We start from the raw sequence: 16508 nt of genomic DNA, 5'->3' as shown, positions 1-16508 counted from the left end.
GGTTACATAAACAAGCCAGTGTACGGCAATATACCATTGGTCAACAAATTAAACATTCTATCAAAATGCCAGTTCAAGCTCGTCTCACTATCTCCAATTGCCCTTTTTATGTAATTTATCTCAACCAATCATATCTGTTAATCAATATAAATATAGATTGGTTACAGTGGATTCATTCTTCTAATTCTTATGGATTTGGCCACAAAGAAATGTTGATGCTTAAGTGATCATAAAGGACTTGCAAAGCTTGGTACCCATGTGAGCAATTCATACTTTTAATTCAGACAGTGATCCGGTGTTTGCTCAAAAGCATTCAGGGATACTATGTCTATTCTAGGAGCATGCCTCCACTACTTGCACCTGTTTCATGTTGAGAGTAACAGATTTATTAAGTGAGCCAACAGTAAGCTTAAACAAGACCTGACATGTAGTCTGTCAAGTTCAGGACTGAGTTGGTTCCATCAACTGAATACAGCCCAGAGTGCATTAAATAATTTGACTGGAGGAATATTGGATGTTCGCACTCCATTCAAGATGCCCTTTGGAGTATCTAGGTATGTACCTGACTAAGATAGTCTTAGAAAGGTAGACAGAGAGAAAAAGGTTGAACCAGACCAACATTTCAATACATGATAGAGTTCAAGATGTCAAAAACACGCCATTTAATTTGAAGCATTCCAAATCTGCCACTGATGGAAAAAAAGGTTTTTTAAGCTGCTCATGAGTGGATTCCAAAGTAGGTGATCTACTCTAAGAAAAGATCACTAACAAGTGTTTGGGCCATCATACCACCACTTGTTCCCTTTCATGATGTGAAATGCACAAAAGCTGTAATCCTGCCTTCTTTGTCTCCGTTTCCCCTAACGGAAAACTCAAATTACCTTGCCCTTGCCTTCTGGAGAGTTCCATTGATAATCACAGGCACTGAACAGACTAGCTAGCTCGTCCCCAAAAACGTGCTGGAAGAGGAGAAAGATAACTCAGAGAAACAATTAGGCAAAGAGATCAAGGAAGCCTGCCATATTTAGGAGTCCTAGATTCTGAATAAAGACAACAGTGTCTCGTAAAAATGTGAACAGACCTTGTGGCTGCCTTGCAAATTTCAGCAATGGGAATGTTTTTCATTAACGTAGCCGTAGCAGATTTTCATCTGGTAGACTGGGCTGTCTCTTTACCAGTTAAGGATTTATCTGCCGATAGCTAGTTTGTTGCTTTCTGTTAGGCTATCTGGCCACAGATTGGCCACAGATTGGTCAGACATTGCTAACCCATGTGCATAAAAGGACATAATTTAGAAATACATTTTTGCACATACAAAGTTTCTTTAATTTTGTCAAGGTTCAATTTCCGAACTCTTCTCATATCCAACATGTGGAGACATCTCTTTTGTAGGGTAGAAGGGTTCTGTAAGAACACTAGTAAAGTAATGGCCTGGTTTATATAATTCTGAAACTACCTTAGGAAGAGATTTTAGATGAGAATTCATAAATATAAAGTCTGTATATCGCTAAACCTCCATGCCAATGTAATAGCTACAACGAAAGTGGCTTTCCAGGAGAGGTATTATAAGGAAGATTTATGGATTGTTTTTTAATGCTGAGCACATAAGACGTGACAATACAATGTTCAGCTCCCAGGGAGGAGATAGTCTACGTCCTGAGGGGAAAACATTTTTATTGCCTTTGAGGAAGTCCTTAACCATGCGTATCCTGAAAAAAGAAGTTTGTGAAGGACAATTTCTATAGGCAGTAACAGCTGACAAATGAATTTTAATTGAAGAGACTGGTAAACCAGATCTGGCAAAATGAAGCAAAAAAGAAAGTAAAGTTTCTTCTTGGCAGGTGGTCAGATCAAAGTTGTAGGTGCAACCAAATACAGAATCTCTCTCCTTTGAAGGAGCAGGAACTTAGGGCCTGATTTATACTTCTTTAGCGCCGCATTTGCGTCATTGTTTGATAATATAAAAGCATGGAAATTTTATCAAACAATAGAAACGTTTCTTAAAAAATCCGCAATGCCTAGCAAACCTCCAACTGTGCCTGAAGTCACGCATATTCCCTGGGTTTCTATGATGGAAACTTCCAGGATCCACAAAATTCCTATCACCCAGCATTGCCCCATCTGTACCGATAAAAACTCTGCTCCACTTGTGTAGCTAGGCCTAGTGCCAGTGACGGGAACGGATCCAACAGTTGTCAATAGGAGTCTCCACACAAGGGGTCCCATTGTCCCTGGTCTGATCTGTTCTTGTCCCAGCACCAGGCCCAGCCACACAAGTGGGGAAGGACTGTTATTGGCACAGGTGGGGCAACGCTGGGTGGTAGAACTGTTGTGGATTCCTGCGTATTCCGAAGTTTCTATCACAGAAATATAAGGAACATATGTGATTTCTGGCAAAGTAGAGGTTTGCAGGACATTGTGGGTAAAAAAAAAAAACTACCAGGATCTATGCAAGTCATCCTGGATTCCCTTATGTGTCTAGTTTAAAAAAATGTACAGGCTGCCTCGGTTTCCCTAGGTGCCGGCTGAGCTGGGATCCAAAATCTAGTGCTACCCACATTGGGAAAAGAGGGTCAGTGTTTGGTGGAAAATGTGCTGAGTCCATGTTGCATTTTGGGCCACTTCCTGTCACGGGCACTTGGCCTAACCACACAAGTGAGGTACCCTTTTTTATTTGGAGAGTTGGAAGAATGGTGGTTGGAATGATGTTTGTGGCTCTCATCAGATTCCAGAACATTCCATCACAAAATGTGAAGAAAGTGTGTTTTTTTAAAACAGATTTTGAGGTTTGCCAGGGATTCTGGATAAAACAAATGTGGTGAGAGTCACACAAGTCACCTGGATTCTCCTAGGTGTCTACTTTTCAAAAATGTAGAGGTTTGCTAGGTTTTCCTCGGTGCCGGGTGAGCTAGGGCCCAAAATTCATAGCTAGGCACATTGCAAAAAAAAGGGTCAGTTTTCAGTGGAAAAATGTGATGTGTCCATGTTACGTTTTGGGCCATTTCCTGTTGCAGGAACTAGGCCTACCCACACAAGTGAGGTACCATTTCTATCAAGAGACTTGGGGGAATGCAGAGTAGCAGAACAAGTGTTATTACCAATTGTCTTTCTCTGCATTTGTTCCTTCTAAATGAAAGAGTGTCATTTTTAAAAATGTCCTCTAATTCACATGCTAGTATGGGTATCCACAAATTCAAAGATGTGCAAATAACTACTGCTTCTAAACTCCATATCTTGTGCCCATTCCGGAAATACACAGGTTTCCTTGATACCTATTTTTCATTCTTTATATTTTACCTGATAAATTGCTACATGCCCGGTACACAAGGAAAACCCATTGCAAGTTGCAGCTCAGTTGTTGGCTCTGGGTACCTCAGGTTCTTAGTGAACCTACAAGCCCTAAATATCCCCTCAACCAGAAGGGTCAAACAGACGTAGCGTTATATTGTTTTGAAAATCTGCCATAGGAAAAAAAAAAAAAAGTTACAGATGAAAACGTAGACACAAATGGCTGTTTTTTTCAACTCAATTTCAATATTTTATTATTTCAAGTATTACTTTTAATAGGAAAATCTTGAAGGATCTACACAAATGTCCCCTTGCTGAATTAAAAAATGTGTAGCTTTCTGAGATCCACCACTGGGTTCACACCCATTTGCACCACAAACTGGAAGGAGGTTGAAAGCATAAAAATGGGCTATGACCCAGTAAACTACCAAAACTGTGTAGAAAATTTTGTTTTTCTGATTCAATTAAGCCCTTTCCTGAAAGCTGATGAGATGGTGATTTTAACACAGCAAATCCTTCGTTGATGCCATCTGCAGGGAAAAATAGACACTTTCTTCTGCAGCACCTTTTTCCATTTCCCCCCCAAAAATCTAACATTTAGCTGTATTTTGGCTAATTTATCGGTCTCCAAGGGGATCCACAAACCCTGGGTACCTTTAGAATCCCCAATATGTTGGCAAAAAAGAAAGCAAATTTGGCGTGGATAGCTTACGTGGACAAAAAGTTATGGCGGCCTAAGCAAGACATACCCCAAATAGTGAAAAATGGTTTAGGATGGGGGTGGTGGGGGGGGGGGGGGGGGGGGGGGGGGGGGGGGGGGGGTGGCGGGTGGTGGGGGGGGGGTGGCTGGCAGAGAAGGGGTTAATCCTAGTAGAGAAAAACAAACAGTGTTGTGGGCCTTGTTTTTAGGAAATGAAGAACAATATTTGAAGAACAATATTTTAAGCACAAGATTAAATGTAAAGTCAGAGAAGAATAATTAAAATAGCTATGCGGGTGGAGCTAGGCAAGACTTACTCTTAATCAGATAGGAGTCTAAGATCCTGAAATTATTAGGCAGAATGTGTGCCACCATACTCCTTGTTGCTGTAAAAAGGCAATATTTCTTGTGATTCCTAGCATAACAGTGGTGAATAAGCTGTACAGCATGTAGTGTTATGACAGATCCAGTTCTGGAAAGGATGACTGTCTCTTCTCAGAAAAACACAGAAATAGTGAGATAACTTCTTTCTCAACTGTATTCAGCCAGCGATGGGAGAATGAGCGAAAATAAAACGACTTATTTTCTACATTAAGTGGGCTGCACAGACATGAAAAGGCATAATGATTCAAAATCCATAGCATGACTGGGAAGTTGCCTTAGTAACATTCGTTTTCAAATGGTATTAAGACTGGAACTGATAAGGGGATGAAAGATAGAAATCGGACTTCTTTTAGTAAAGTGTATTTCCATAGAAATATACTAAGAAAAATATGAAATCAGATTAATGAGCATGAAAATTGAGAAAGTAATCTGCATTGGTGAGGCCAGCAGTGTGCCAATTACTGTTCACAGGTACAATAAAAGTCCCATATATAGGGCAGATGAGAATGAGATGTAACCTTTACTCAAGCTACTAGGGACAGCTGTGAATGAAATGCAGATAGTGGATAAGTATTTGAGGCCTTGGTAGCAAAACAATCAACTTTTGGAATGGAAAATAAGAGTATTGTCAAGGCACACGTAGGTACCAGTAACGGCCTTTGTATTGGATATACTAGTTGGCAACTACCTACCATCTATAATTTGTATTTATGCCTTTTGTTGTTTTGCATCACTCTATACACCGCAGTTTCTTCTTGTTTCACTCCATGTTCGGGTAGATTTATATCCTTTTTTATCTATCTTCCTGAACTTCTCAGTTGTCTTCTTGCTAGCTTATCATTTATTCTGTTCAATCTAGACCCTTTTGTGTTGCTCCCATCACTTCGCTGCTCTTTCTGTAATTTTCACAGCTCTGTCTCGCCTTTTAACTGACACAATGTTTTAGGCACCGCTCTGTTTGTGTTCCTGCTCTAAGCCATTGACTGCCAAGTTCCATCTATTCTTTTTAGCCTTGTTCCTTTTCTGTTCATGACATAAACTTTATAGAGTTGTTTGATACCTGTTTGTGCAGCTCCAAGTGATCCATGTCAGCCAGGGGCAGGATGGCGGGCCTCCCATGGGCGCACTGGAAGGGTAGCTTACACCAGGACAGGCTTTCCATGAGGCAGCAGCACTCCTCTACATTCAATGGCTTGTTGAATTTAATAGCACCTGAAAAAGTCACAGTCTGTAGTAGAACAGCTGTTGTAAATCAATGGCCAACAGCATTTAACAGTCTGGGAATAAACAACTAGTCATGCAGGAACATCTCAAGTGTATCCTGCCCTTATCTGGTCACCCTCATCACCCAACACCGCTGTATAGGGAAGAATCCTGATCCATGGCTTAATTTGGTTTCATAAATGTGTCTAATTAAGACTCACATTTGACCACACAAAGCTGTCTAAGATAGGGAAAACTAATGTCCCTTTAACATGCTGGAAGGCACAATCCACTACTTTGCCCTCTGCTTTTGCTGATGAGGGAGCAATTATTGATCTCCCTTGGGCTGCTGAAGCAGGTATGATATGAATATATTTGGAGGGGGGGGTCTCTCTTACTGAAAGGCACACCACCTTCTTTCACCGTATCACCCATGTGTACAGGCTCTAAACAACCCTTTACGTCTCCTTCCCAACTATCTCAGACCAAGTCATTGCTAATACAATAAAATAAATATACAACCATACCTAAATGTATTTCCTTCTACACTCAGAGCACCTCTCGCCTCTGCAGTACCCTTGTAACATGAATGCTACATATCACTTCTTTCAGTTCTACCGCTTCCTCAGCCAACAGTGCTTTTAACACTATAAGCCTCCATTCACTCCACTCTCAGCCCCTTCAATATTATTACACTCATGCAATACTGCTTAACCAGCAATATTCAACATTAAACATACACTCCCACTTGTGTTACTTTTACCTTTTCATCTCTACCACTTATTCCCACTAAGGTACCATATAGCATTACACTTTTATTCCACCAAACATCTCCCTTCGTCTTCTCTATAGCTGCACTCTCAAACCATCAACCACCACCGCCTTTTCTTCTTGGTTGTACTTCTTCCCAGCCTGAACTATTTGTCCATGTCACATCAACCTGATTTCTGTTATACATCTGTCACTGTTCTGGCTCCGAAGGCCAGAATATCTAAAGAAAATAGTTGTTTCAATTCCCTTGAACTGTAATGCAATTACATTCAGGTATGTTGCACAAAGGCACAACTCTTTGGAAATAATACTAACCATGGCAGGCCTGGGAAGCCAGAACTTTCATAACTGTCAGAGGCAGGATCCCTCGTGCTCTTCCTGCTGTCTGCAACATCTAAACAGAAATGGATATTATGCTTATGAAAGAAAAGCCACATTCTATGAGCCGCACTGGACAGTGACAAACTGACAAAAGGGAACATCAATCCATCAAGAAGGAGAACCTCAACTTTTAGAAGATCCTATACTATCCCGGCAAGAAGAAGAGAATTATATAATGCTTCAGGGTTAGAAAAAAACACATCATCTTGCATTAAAACATACCAAGCCCAATAAAAAGAATACCTCTTAACTGTTACAAAATATGCCCAACAATCGAAGTTGACTTACACAACCTACAAAAATGTATTTGATTTTCATAACATGGAGGACTGTTTTTGGAATACAGAAACATGATGCAAGCATGAAAAAATAATTAGCTTATGGTCACAGAGCCCTGCACTAAAGTCCTACAGTGACTACAGAGCATGATACCGCAACACATCATGTCATACTCAATGAGCTTCATGTTACAGTATTTTAAGCCTGATCAACCAGCACACTTCCAACAACGAAGAATCCTCTTACCTCAACTTCTTCTCGAATAAACTCCTGCAATTGAGAAAAATACATTGATATTGTTAAAACAATTTATGATCGAGTCCGCTTTCTACTCTCAATACAATAAGGATGATCTTGTACATTCCACACCTGCACCGAAGACGTAAAAGTTACTTACTTGTAACCCTATTATGGGGTTTTCTTTCTTAACAGTTAAATTTACTGTGGTGGTGTGAAAACAAAAAGTTAGGTATAAACACTTGACCCACCTGGGTGTTCGTCTGGAGTGAGAATCTATGTTAAAACATCTGACAAACCTATGACATGATCTGCAGATGATCATGCTTTAAAATTCAGCTAATGGGGCATTCCTCATTAAGCGTACAATAACAACTTTCTCTCTTGTGGAGGGAATTATGGACCTAACTTGCAGACTTCTATCGGCCTTCTGATAATGCAGAACACTATTTAACTACGAGAACAGTAAAAAGCGCTTTGGACTGACACAACTATAGTTTTGTCAAGAGAGTACTTACCGGCTCTCTTAACAGCCGGTAAGTACAGAACAGAAGGTATTCAAAAACATCTGTGACCCCCTCCCAGACAGCAGGCAGTTTGCCTCTTAGTATTTCCAATGAAACAGTTTAGCTGTCAGCTGTACCAGTTTAAGATCAAGACACCTGAAAGCTGTGCCGTGCTCTGTTCAAATTGCGAATATGGCATGGGCAGCTGGCATCAGGGTCAGTCTTCCTTCATTGCCAATTTTTATTTTATAAGGAAGGACCAGCACAGTGGCCTACTTGCAAATGTGAACAGGACAGCAGACCGCCATCAACTACCCATACTCGCCTTCACCGTACTTTTTTATGGTGAGGGAGGACCAAGACGGCTGACTGATTCCCCAGTGTCCTAATTATAAACATGGCTCAGTGGTTAGCGGTCTCTGTTGTACTTTATCTGCACTTTTGCAAGAGTAGAGGAGGTCAGGGGCCGTTATTATGATGCCCTGTTCACAATTTACCATGAGTAATATGAGACTTTAGGAAAGAAAAAACTTACTCTGTCATGCTGGCATCAAACTCAAATTGTCCAACCAGATTTTTTTCTTGGTCTTTTGGAACTATCACCAGTGAAGATTCTATGTATATTTTACACCACTAAAATGTATATAAAGTATAAATAAAGCTTTGATTCACCAATGAATAAATTAATTGTTTGAATTATAAGATTTCTGGGCTTAACCCTTGGAACCTTCATTGCAAATAAACTTGCTAAGAACAAAGATTGTGTATTCTCCTTTGTTGAAACTAGAACTCCAGCTTTTGAGAGATTTCCTTAATCTGTGGCTTATACTGAAACTGGCGTTACATTAGGTCCAGACAATGGGAAACTAGAAGAGGTATGATCTTCTGGTCTTTAATCATACTGTACATGCAGTGAGTCCAAAGAATACCACTGAATCTAGTTGCAATGGTGTATTGCTAACTATATAACTGTAAGCAAAAAGAAGAGGTGGAAGATATATAACTAATGAAACATACATTAATTGATACATATTAGACTGATTCACAATTGGAAGCAAATGCCTCTTCCTAACTGCGATTCCATATGGGTCGCATAACCTGTTTTACAAGTCAGAAAAACTTTTCTGATTCATAAAATGGGCTTGGTACATTAAAAAAATAATTTTGCAGTCGGAAACAAGCTGATTTGACTAATTCTTGGTTTTGCAGTCCTAAAATACTTTCATACATATGGCCCACAATAGCCTATAGTTAGAAAAGGGTGGTGTTCTGAGTTTATTTAATATAACTAAGGTATTTGTAAACACAGAAATGGATATCAGACATTTCTTAATACCAACATTGAGAGTCCATTTTATTTTTTAGGAGGCTTTGTAGAATGTGTAGTCAAAAGCAATAGAGAAACCCCCTTCTGTCTTGCATGACTAAAAAGGCACTGATGTGGTTTGGATTACAATAGGACAGACGTTTCGATAGATTGCAAACGCTTGACAACAGGGATTTCCTCATCTTTCTTTAAGAAGCGAGTACGATTGTCCTGCTATATTGATATTTAGCATTGTTTCAACATGGCTTTACGTACGGAGGTAACCTCAATATCTCTAGAGGCTGCTGAGAAAATGTATACAACTGAGTTAAGACTTCTTGCCTCCATATGTTGTAGGCAAACTGACAACGTCCATAAAAGAATCTTCAAAAAAGGACTCCCAAGAAAATACAAGGCTTGGCATGTTGGTTTGAGCCTGAAGAAACATGCATGTCTCACTTTCAGACTCCACAATAAAAGAGACATCTGCAGTTTGCCCTTTATTCTCAATGAGAGGAATTTGTCACTTACGATGTAATGAACATCAATATGCAAGGGAGGTGTTGTATTAGATGATGAAACATTACAGAGATATTGGGCTTCCTATAAAATGAAACCTTGAGGAGGATATGGACAGATAGTCATAACAGCGACAGCATGTTGAGGGGAGTGCTCTTGTAAAGAGAACACCTTGGACCTTTTATACAATACTATACTTCTACACTATGTGGGATGTCTTGCTAACAACTCCAAGAATATTGTGTTCTAAAGGCCTCTTACCATGGTAGAGAGATATAAACTCTCCAAAACTGATGAACCCAAAAGAAGGGACAACCTAAGCCCCTCAGTCTCAATAGAGGATTTATTCTTCCTATGCTTAATGAGGACAATGTGGCCGGACATGTCTTTGGAGTTCTGGTCTGCTTAACTAGAATTTGGCCTCACTACAGATTCACCTGGGGGCCTATGTGACCTCATCAGGCTTCCTAAGTATAACACAGTGAGCCAGTGGTTCCCAACCTGTGGTCCTTGGACCCCTAGGGGTCTGTGACACATTCCCAGGGGGTCCACAGGCCTGGGACTGGGCCTCTGGACAGAAATACATGCATGTTTTTATATTGAAGACTTCATTTGTAGAGCAGTCTTAAAAGCACTGCAAAGTTCCCTGCATAACCATCAGCCCTCAGGCAAAAATAAAAGCGTCAAGATAACTGTGGTGATTAATGTATCTGCTGGAGAGAGAACGTTTAGTCTAGTAGCAGTTTTGACTCATCTAGGGAAGCGCAGATGGTTAATATGCCTGCTGCAAAGAACATGTATCATGTAAAGTACAGTATTTTATCTGCATTGCACAATGGTTACTGCTTTTATCATAGAGATTATTTTGTTACTGTGCAGTTCTTAAATAACAATCCTAATCTAGTACAGTGAGCTATGAACTCCCATCAAGGAGCTGCATGCAAAGTGCACAACACAAATTAGAAAGTTATGTTTTTCCCCAGTCTTTCATTTTCCTTATGCTGCTAAAAAAAAAAAGGTTTGCTTGCGTAGAAATACATACTTATTGTTAAAGTCAACGCAAACCAATGTTTTATGTTATGAATCTTGAGTTAGTGGTTCTCCAGGACAAGCACTCTTAGAAAATGTGTAGATGACGTGAATTCTACCCCTTGTAGTCCCCTGTAAAGTACTCCGACACCCTACACTGATATGACAGGTGCTATAAAACAAATGAATTACATGTGACAGAGAGGATATGGAGAGATGAGAGGTCTGTATGGTCTTACTCCCTTTCCCCACCACATACTTTTGTGAAAAAGCTTTCTCAGATTTTAAGTACCTAAAAAAAAAAAACGAGAAATCACTTGGGAAATGTACAATCTGACCAGAGGATTCAGCTTTCTTAAATGAAACCAAAGATTGAAAAGTTAGTCGCCGAGATGCAGCGCCAACCTTCCCATTAAAATGTTTCGATTTTTGCTTATTTTCTCAATATAAAATAATTATATTTTTAGTAATTCGAGTATTTGCTTGGTGTGTACTTCTTTGTGTATTTTGTTGTGAATTATTGTTTTCATGTTTGAAATTTAAGTCGCACAAATTGCTGGGTGTCCCTGGCTTCCGGTAGTGATTCAGTTGGGGTCCTCAGGAGGCAAAAGGCTGGGAACCACTGATCTAAACTAACTGGATGGGGTGTGGGCACATGAATCCTGTGTACGTATGTTGTTGCAAGCTGAATCCTAACCTTTCAATTCAGCCTGAGGTATTGTATTAGAATTGCAATAGGTTGGGAGCAGCAAACGTTATGGTATTGAAGTGTACATAGACACATGATCTTTGGAAGGTATATTAATGCCAACGCAGGTGTGGGAAGCACCCTTGGTGGGACAGCTGCTTGGCCGCTACTTCAGTAGCAAAAGTAATTTATCTGCAGTGGTTATAGTGACCACAGTTAGAAGCTCATATATGCAGACACAGAGCCGAGATGGAGTGTTTATCCACAACATTCCACAAAGAATACCCTTCTTTCTTTCTTTCTTTCTTCATCTCACTTTCTGGCTGTGTTCTGGGGGTATTTATGATTGGGCAGGCCAGGGTTCAAGGCCCAGCCCTGGGTGGAGCTCTCCAGTTGAGCAAATGTTTAGGTTGAGCATAGGCATACAACCTCTTATATACTTTTACGTCTACATCTTTCTGTGGGCTTCCAGCTGTTTCATTTGTTAGTTTCAGTGACATTTAAAAATCCTTGCTTGCTAGTGATCAGCCATGCCTCTTCATCCCTCCTTCTTCTGTGTGGGAGCAGGGACCAACTACTGTGTATGATTACGCTTTGTTCTCTTTTCATTTGCAGAACATTCTTCCTCTGAGCCTAGCTGTAAACAAGGTTATAAATCAGGCTGTTATCTTGGACACATTTGGTGTTTGTGGGCTCTCTGCACCCTCTCTCAGCTGCCTGGCTCACACCCTTCCTTGGTTTGGATTTTCTTTACCAAATGTGCCTGCCTGTGTGCTGAGAGCAAGGGCAGAGGATTGCTTGTAATTGCTTATAGCCTAGGCACCTACCTCTACCAGGGCTCCGCAATCCTTAGAGACAGTGCCCACTTCTGTCACAATGGTTAGAGTGGCAGACCCTGAAGCAGAGATCTGGCTCAAGACCAGGGTTCAAGTCCCGCTTCGGCAGGTCTTGGGCTCAATTCCCTTGGACCAGATAATTCTCGCCTCGGTGCCTAATCTAATTAATGGGTCCCACTCTGCAACTCTGGGCAATAGCTTGCTTAATCTCCACAACGGCCCCAACAGCGCTTGGATGCCTGGCTTCACCCTGGGGGCACCTCACAGGGAAAAGCCAGGAGGGGTTCCATAGCGGTATGAGTACAGCGCCTTGAGACCCTAACGGGTGAGTAGTGCGCTATACAAGTGCAAAATTTACATTTTTACATTTACATTTACATCAGTGCACCTCAGTTCACACACTCCAAGCCTTCAGCCGTGCCAGTGCCAGGAACCCCACACATGCTGTCCGCCAGAATACCTCACTGATTGCAGTCAGTAAACTCTGCTGCTCCAGTACTGGGACCTCGGGCGCAGCTCCATCAATGCACTGCAGTTCGCACACTCCAAGCCCTCATACTCCGCAACACTGGCATGCCAATACAAGGTTCCACACAGAGCTCCATTAACATACCTCACTTCTGACCTTGTGTGCCTGTTACCATTCCAGTACTGCAGCCCACATACAACTTTGTTAGTGCACCTCAACCCTAAAGCAGAGCGCCCCATTATTCAAATACCAGGAATTACACGGCGCTCCGTTTCTCATACCTCACCTGCTGCCTTTCTGCTATTCTAGCACTGGGCCGGGACACAACTCTGTTTATACCCCCAACCCTGATCTGAAGTGCCCCAATATTGCTGTATTGTGGTTCACATACAACTCTGCTAATGCACCTCCTGCTGTTCTGCAGTATCCCCTGCTGTTCCACACTCTGACTTCTGTTTGAGGACGTGGGGGAGCAAATTAAATCTATTCTTAGCTGCCATCTTTATTTGGGAGGGTTTGATACTTCTATCTCACTCCATTCTTTCCTTTACGCTGTTTACTCTCAATGTTGTCTTTCTTTCGCACTTTTCGCTTTCCAGCTCCTAAAATCCACACATTAACAGGTTTGCTCTTCCTTTTAACTGTTTATTTCAACTCCTCTCCCTTTTTTTATTTCCCTCTTGCTACCTCCTCTTTCAAACTCGCAAAAACTTGGTTATTTCTTTCTTTGTTTCGTTACTCTTTTTTTCTTCTTCAGGCTTTCATTCGTTCACTATTTTTTCTCTTCACTTCATTCTTTGTCTTTTTTGTTTGTTCTTTCCTTTGACTCAGAATGTGTCCTTTCACTTTTTTTTTTTAGATCTTTTTTCCTTCCTTTCTCTGGTGTTTTTCTTATCTTTAATCTGACAATTTCCGTTTTACTATAAATCCCTCTTTTTCCCATCTGTATGCGGAAGCCACAAGTTACTGTTAGGACCTGAAGAGTCAAAGTGGTTTTCCCATTCTGTGTCTGTGGGAAATGTATCAGTACATACATGCCCTGGTTATTTCGCTGTTTGTTTCTCTCACCATGTCTTTTTTTCTTATTTTGCTAATGTTCATTTTTCTCTTTCTTTTCACACCATTATTCTTTCCTCTTTATCTTTCGTTTGCTAGCGTCTTTCTGGTTACTCTATTTCTTCTCTCAGTTGTGTTTTCATTTTCTTGTTCTTTCTTTCCCTTGCAACAGGGAAAACATTTGATATTCTATATCACAGGGGTGTCCTTGTTTGGGTGCGACTGGGGATCCCCTTTTCTGTGAGAAGAAGCGAAGGTTGGCCTGTAGGGGAGATGTTTATGCAGCAACAGCATCTATATTTTGGGTTTTAACTCCACTAACACAGGCCAGGCCCCTCACCTAAACACAGCTTCTGCGCTGATCTCCAATGCCCCTCATAAATCATTTTTCATAGAAGACTTTATCTGTATACTCAATGTCAAAAGAGATAAATACCCTCCCCCTCTATAAGGCGGGGCCGGGGCTAGACGGATGCATGGAGAGCAGTTCTCCCCCCCCAGAAAGGGAATACTCTCATTACTCTTGCACTGCACACATGTATCAAAATGATATTTGTAACGTAAGACCTTATGGGACACATACAGATGACTGAGTACTTAGCCATGACATCATACAACCATAATCCATTTCGTGTGTTGTTGAAATGCAGTTCCACATTGTTGAGGATTCTTACATTCAGGCAGTAAAGGTCTCCTGCCAAAATTCTTCAAAACATTCCAACTTGCAAACAGAGTCCTTAATTCATATGTGCAAGGTCGCAAGAGGCAGAGGCAAGCTTCCATCTACATTTCACAAAGTGCTCATAACCATGTTACTGAATTCAGACTGAGACTGTAGACTGTATATCATATCGTCCATCGTAAACCTGAACTGAAAAATCCTATGGAAAATAATAGTGAACAAGATAGAGGGGAATTATGTCCCATCAAATTCGTTCAGGTAAAAGTAAATTCATTCCGGGGAGGAGCACCTCCCCCTGTGTGCTAAATGAGTTACCTGCCGACTATGCACATGGCATGGTGCCCGCCATTGATATAGTAAAACAGAAACAACTGCTTAAGGTAGAATACGTGAGAGGATTCTAGCAGTTAAATCACTTCAAGAAGGAGGAATGAAAATAGGTTGGACTGAAGTGGAATAAAGTTCAGATATACACATTTTACTGCAGCCTTTCCTCGCATGAGAGAAATACAATTGATAACTAAATCTAATAATTTCCCTGTGAGTGTGAAACTGAAAGGCCCTATATTTTGTTTAACCTGCAAGAAAAACTCTTCAATAAATGACATACTAAGTGCCAACATACATCATGTGCTCTGTTACTCTGATACAGTTCATGTTATAACAAAATCAGAAAAAGACAGTCATGCTCAACCTCTACTCCCCACTCTATCCCTTCTGTCCTCAGCCTTGACCAGATGCTACTCAATGTCTGCTTTCTGTTTCTATCCCTTCTGCCCTCGGTTTCATCTCTCTGTACTGCCTTTAACTTGCTTGTCCTCTCAAATTCACTCCCTCGCTGTGTTATTCTCTCCTTGCCTTCTCTGGCAACCTCTCTATCTCCCATATGTATTTTAAAGTTATCTATATATGATATCTGTAAAGAAATATACTGGATTGTTAAATGCAAGCCTGCTGATCTCAAGTGTGAATGTTATGTACTTCTCTTCAAATAATATCATTGTGGTAGCCATTTGGTAGTTGTAAGTGTATGTTTTAAGTAAATTATCTCCATAATTCAGAGTATGTCTCACTTGTATTCAATCTGTCCTCACCTCCACAATAGCTTTTGTCACTGGCGGCCTGCCTCGTCGAACTTCATTAGCTTCTCGTTCAACAAAGCAGAGTGGGACTTTGTCCACTAAAACATGGGAAGAGCTGCTCTCTGGGAAGGAGAGACCAAGTCCCAGGTCCCGCAGGCTACTCTGGTAGGATCTGCAGAGGAAGGATAGTATTAAGTCTCACACCCGGCCTCAGAAACACTCTGAAGGCTTACACACTGATACCCAAGTACATATTTACTAAAACACCACATTGACAGAGAAAAGCTGCTTGTGAACTGTTGCGGTTCGCTGGAGGAATGTTCCTCGAAACTGGTCAGAGGTTTCTTAGTTCTTAATATCAAGTAACTCCTTACAAATGGCCTATTAATTTCCATAGCGCCACTAATGTGAGCTATTGGCTAATTGGAATTATAAGCCCTAGAAGCATAGTGTGGAATGGGTGCACTTCACCTAGGGATCCCTGCTAAAAGCATCTTCCTGGGTAATTTCTCATTTCACACAGGACTCTCAGAGACCCACAAGTAACACTTAGCAACACTGCCCTCTCTCCCTCATACCATTCGTAAGTTCGGGTGGTAGTTACAGTAAACATATATAGTCGTGCCCCATTTGGGAAAAGTGATGCCACAATCTAAGCAGATTTCGAAAAAACCACTACATAGGATATGAAAGAAGAAACATTTACTTACTGGCAAACTTGGTTCTTTGTCCTAGGAATCCTTGCTGAGTTAACGAAAGCTTAATATGTTTACCTCCATGTGACATTTCAGGATAATTTTTAAGAGACATTTCTGTTGAAACCCTATTTTTACAACTTAAAAAGTATAAACTATCTTGGCCTAACTTGTTAGGAATTTTCTTTTCTTTCTAACATTACAGACTAGTAAAAAGGAAAATGTCAATATGTTTAGTAAAGCACCCCAAAGAACTTTAAGTTAGGTTAAACTATAATCCATTTTAAAAAGAAAAGACAAATGCCTAGATAGACATAAACAGGCTTCATCCACACTTGACAGACATGTAATGGCATTGCCAATAGGATTGGCTTATGAATTAAGTGCCTTTTGTTTC

The 16508-nt window shown here is 40.7% G+C and overlaps 1 protein-coding gene across 3 annotated transcripts in view; it reads right to left on the bottom strand.

Moving 5' to 3' along the window:
* Positions 1-16508, bottom strand: part of MLH3 (mutL homolog 3) — a 156876-nt gene that overhangs the window by 4072 nt on the left and 136296 nt on the right. For 2 of the 3 annotated variants that reach the window (XM_069208470.1, XM_069208471.1), the window contains 4 exons: positions 15429-15588; positions 7253-7276; positions 6662-6740; positions 5433-5584 (listed from right to left, as the gene is read on the bottom strand). In XM_069208470.1, the coding sequence (XP_069064571.1) occupies positions 5433-5584; positions 6662-6740; positions 7253-7276; positions 15429-15588 (415 nt within the window). Of the gene's footprint in view, positions 1-5432; positions 5585-6661; positions 6741-7252; positions 7277-15428; positions 15589-16508 lie in introns of those variants that run through there. The other variant, XM_069208472.1, reaches the window with a different exon arrangement.

The sequence above is a fragment of the Pleurodeles waltl genome, chromosome 9 (genome assembly GCF_031143425.1).
Source record: "Pleurodeles waltl isolate 20211129_DDA chromosome 9, aPleWal1.hap1.20221129, whole genome shotgun sequence".
NCBI classification, from domain to species: Eukaryota; Metazoa; Chordata; class Amphibia; order Caudata; family Salamandridae; genus Pleurodeles; species Pleurodeles waltl.
The sequence above is the reverse complement of the archived record's forward strand: the minus strand, read 5'-3'. Positions and strand labels throughout refer to the sequence as shown.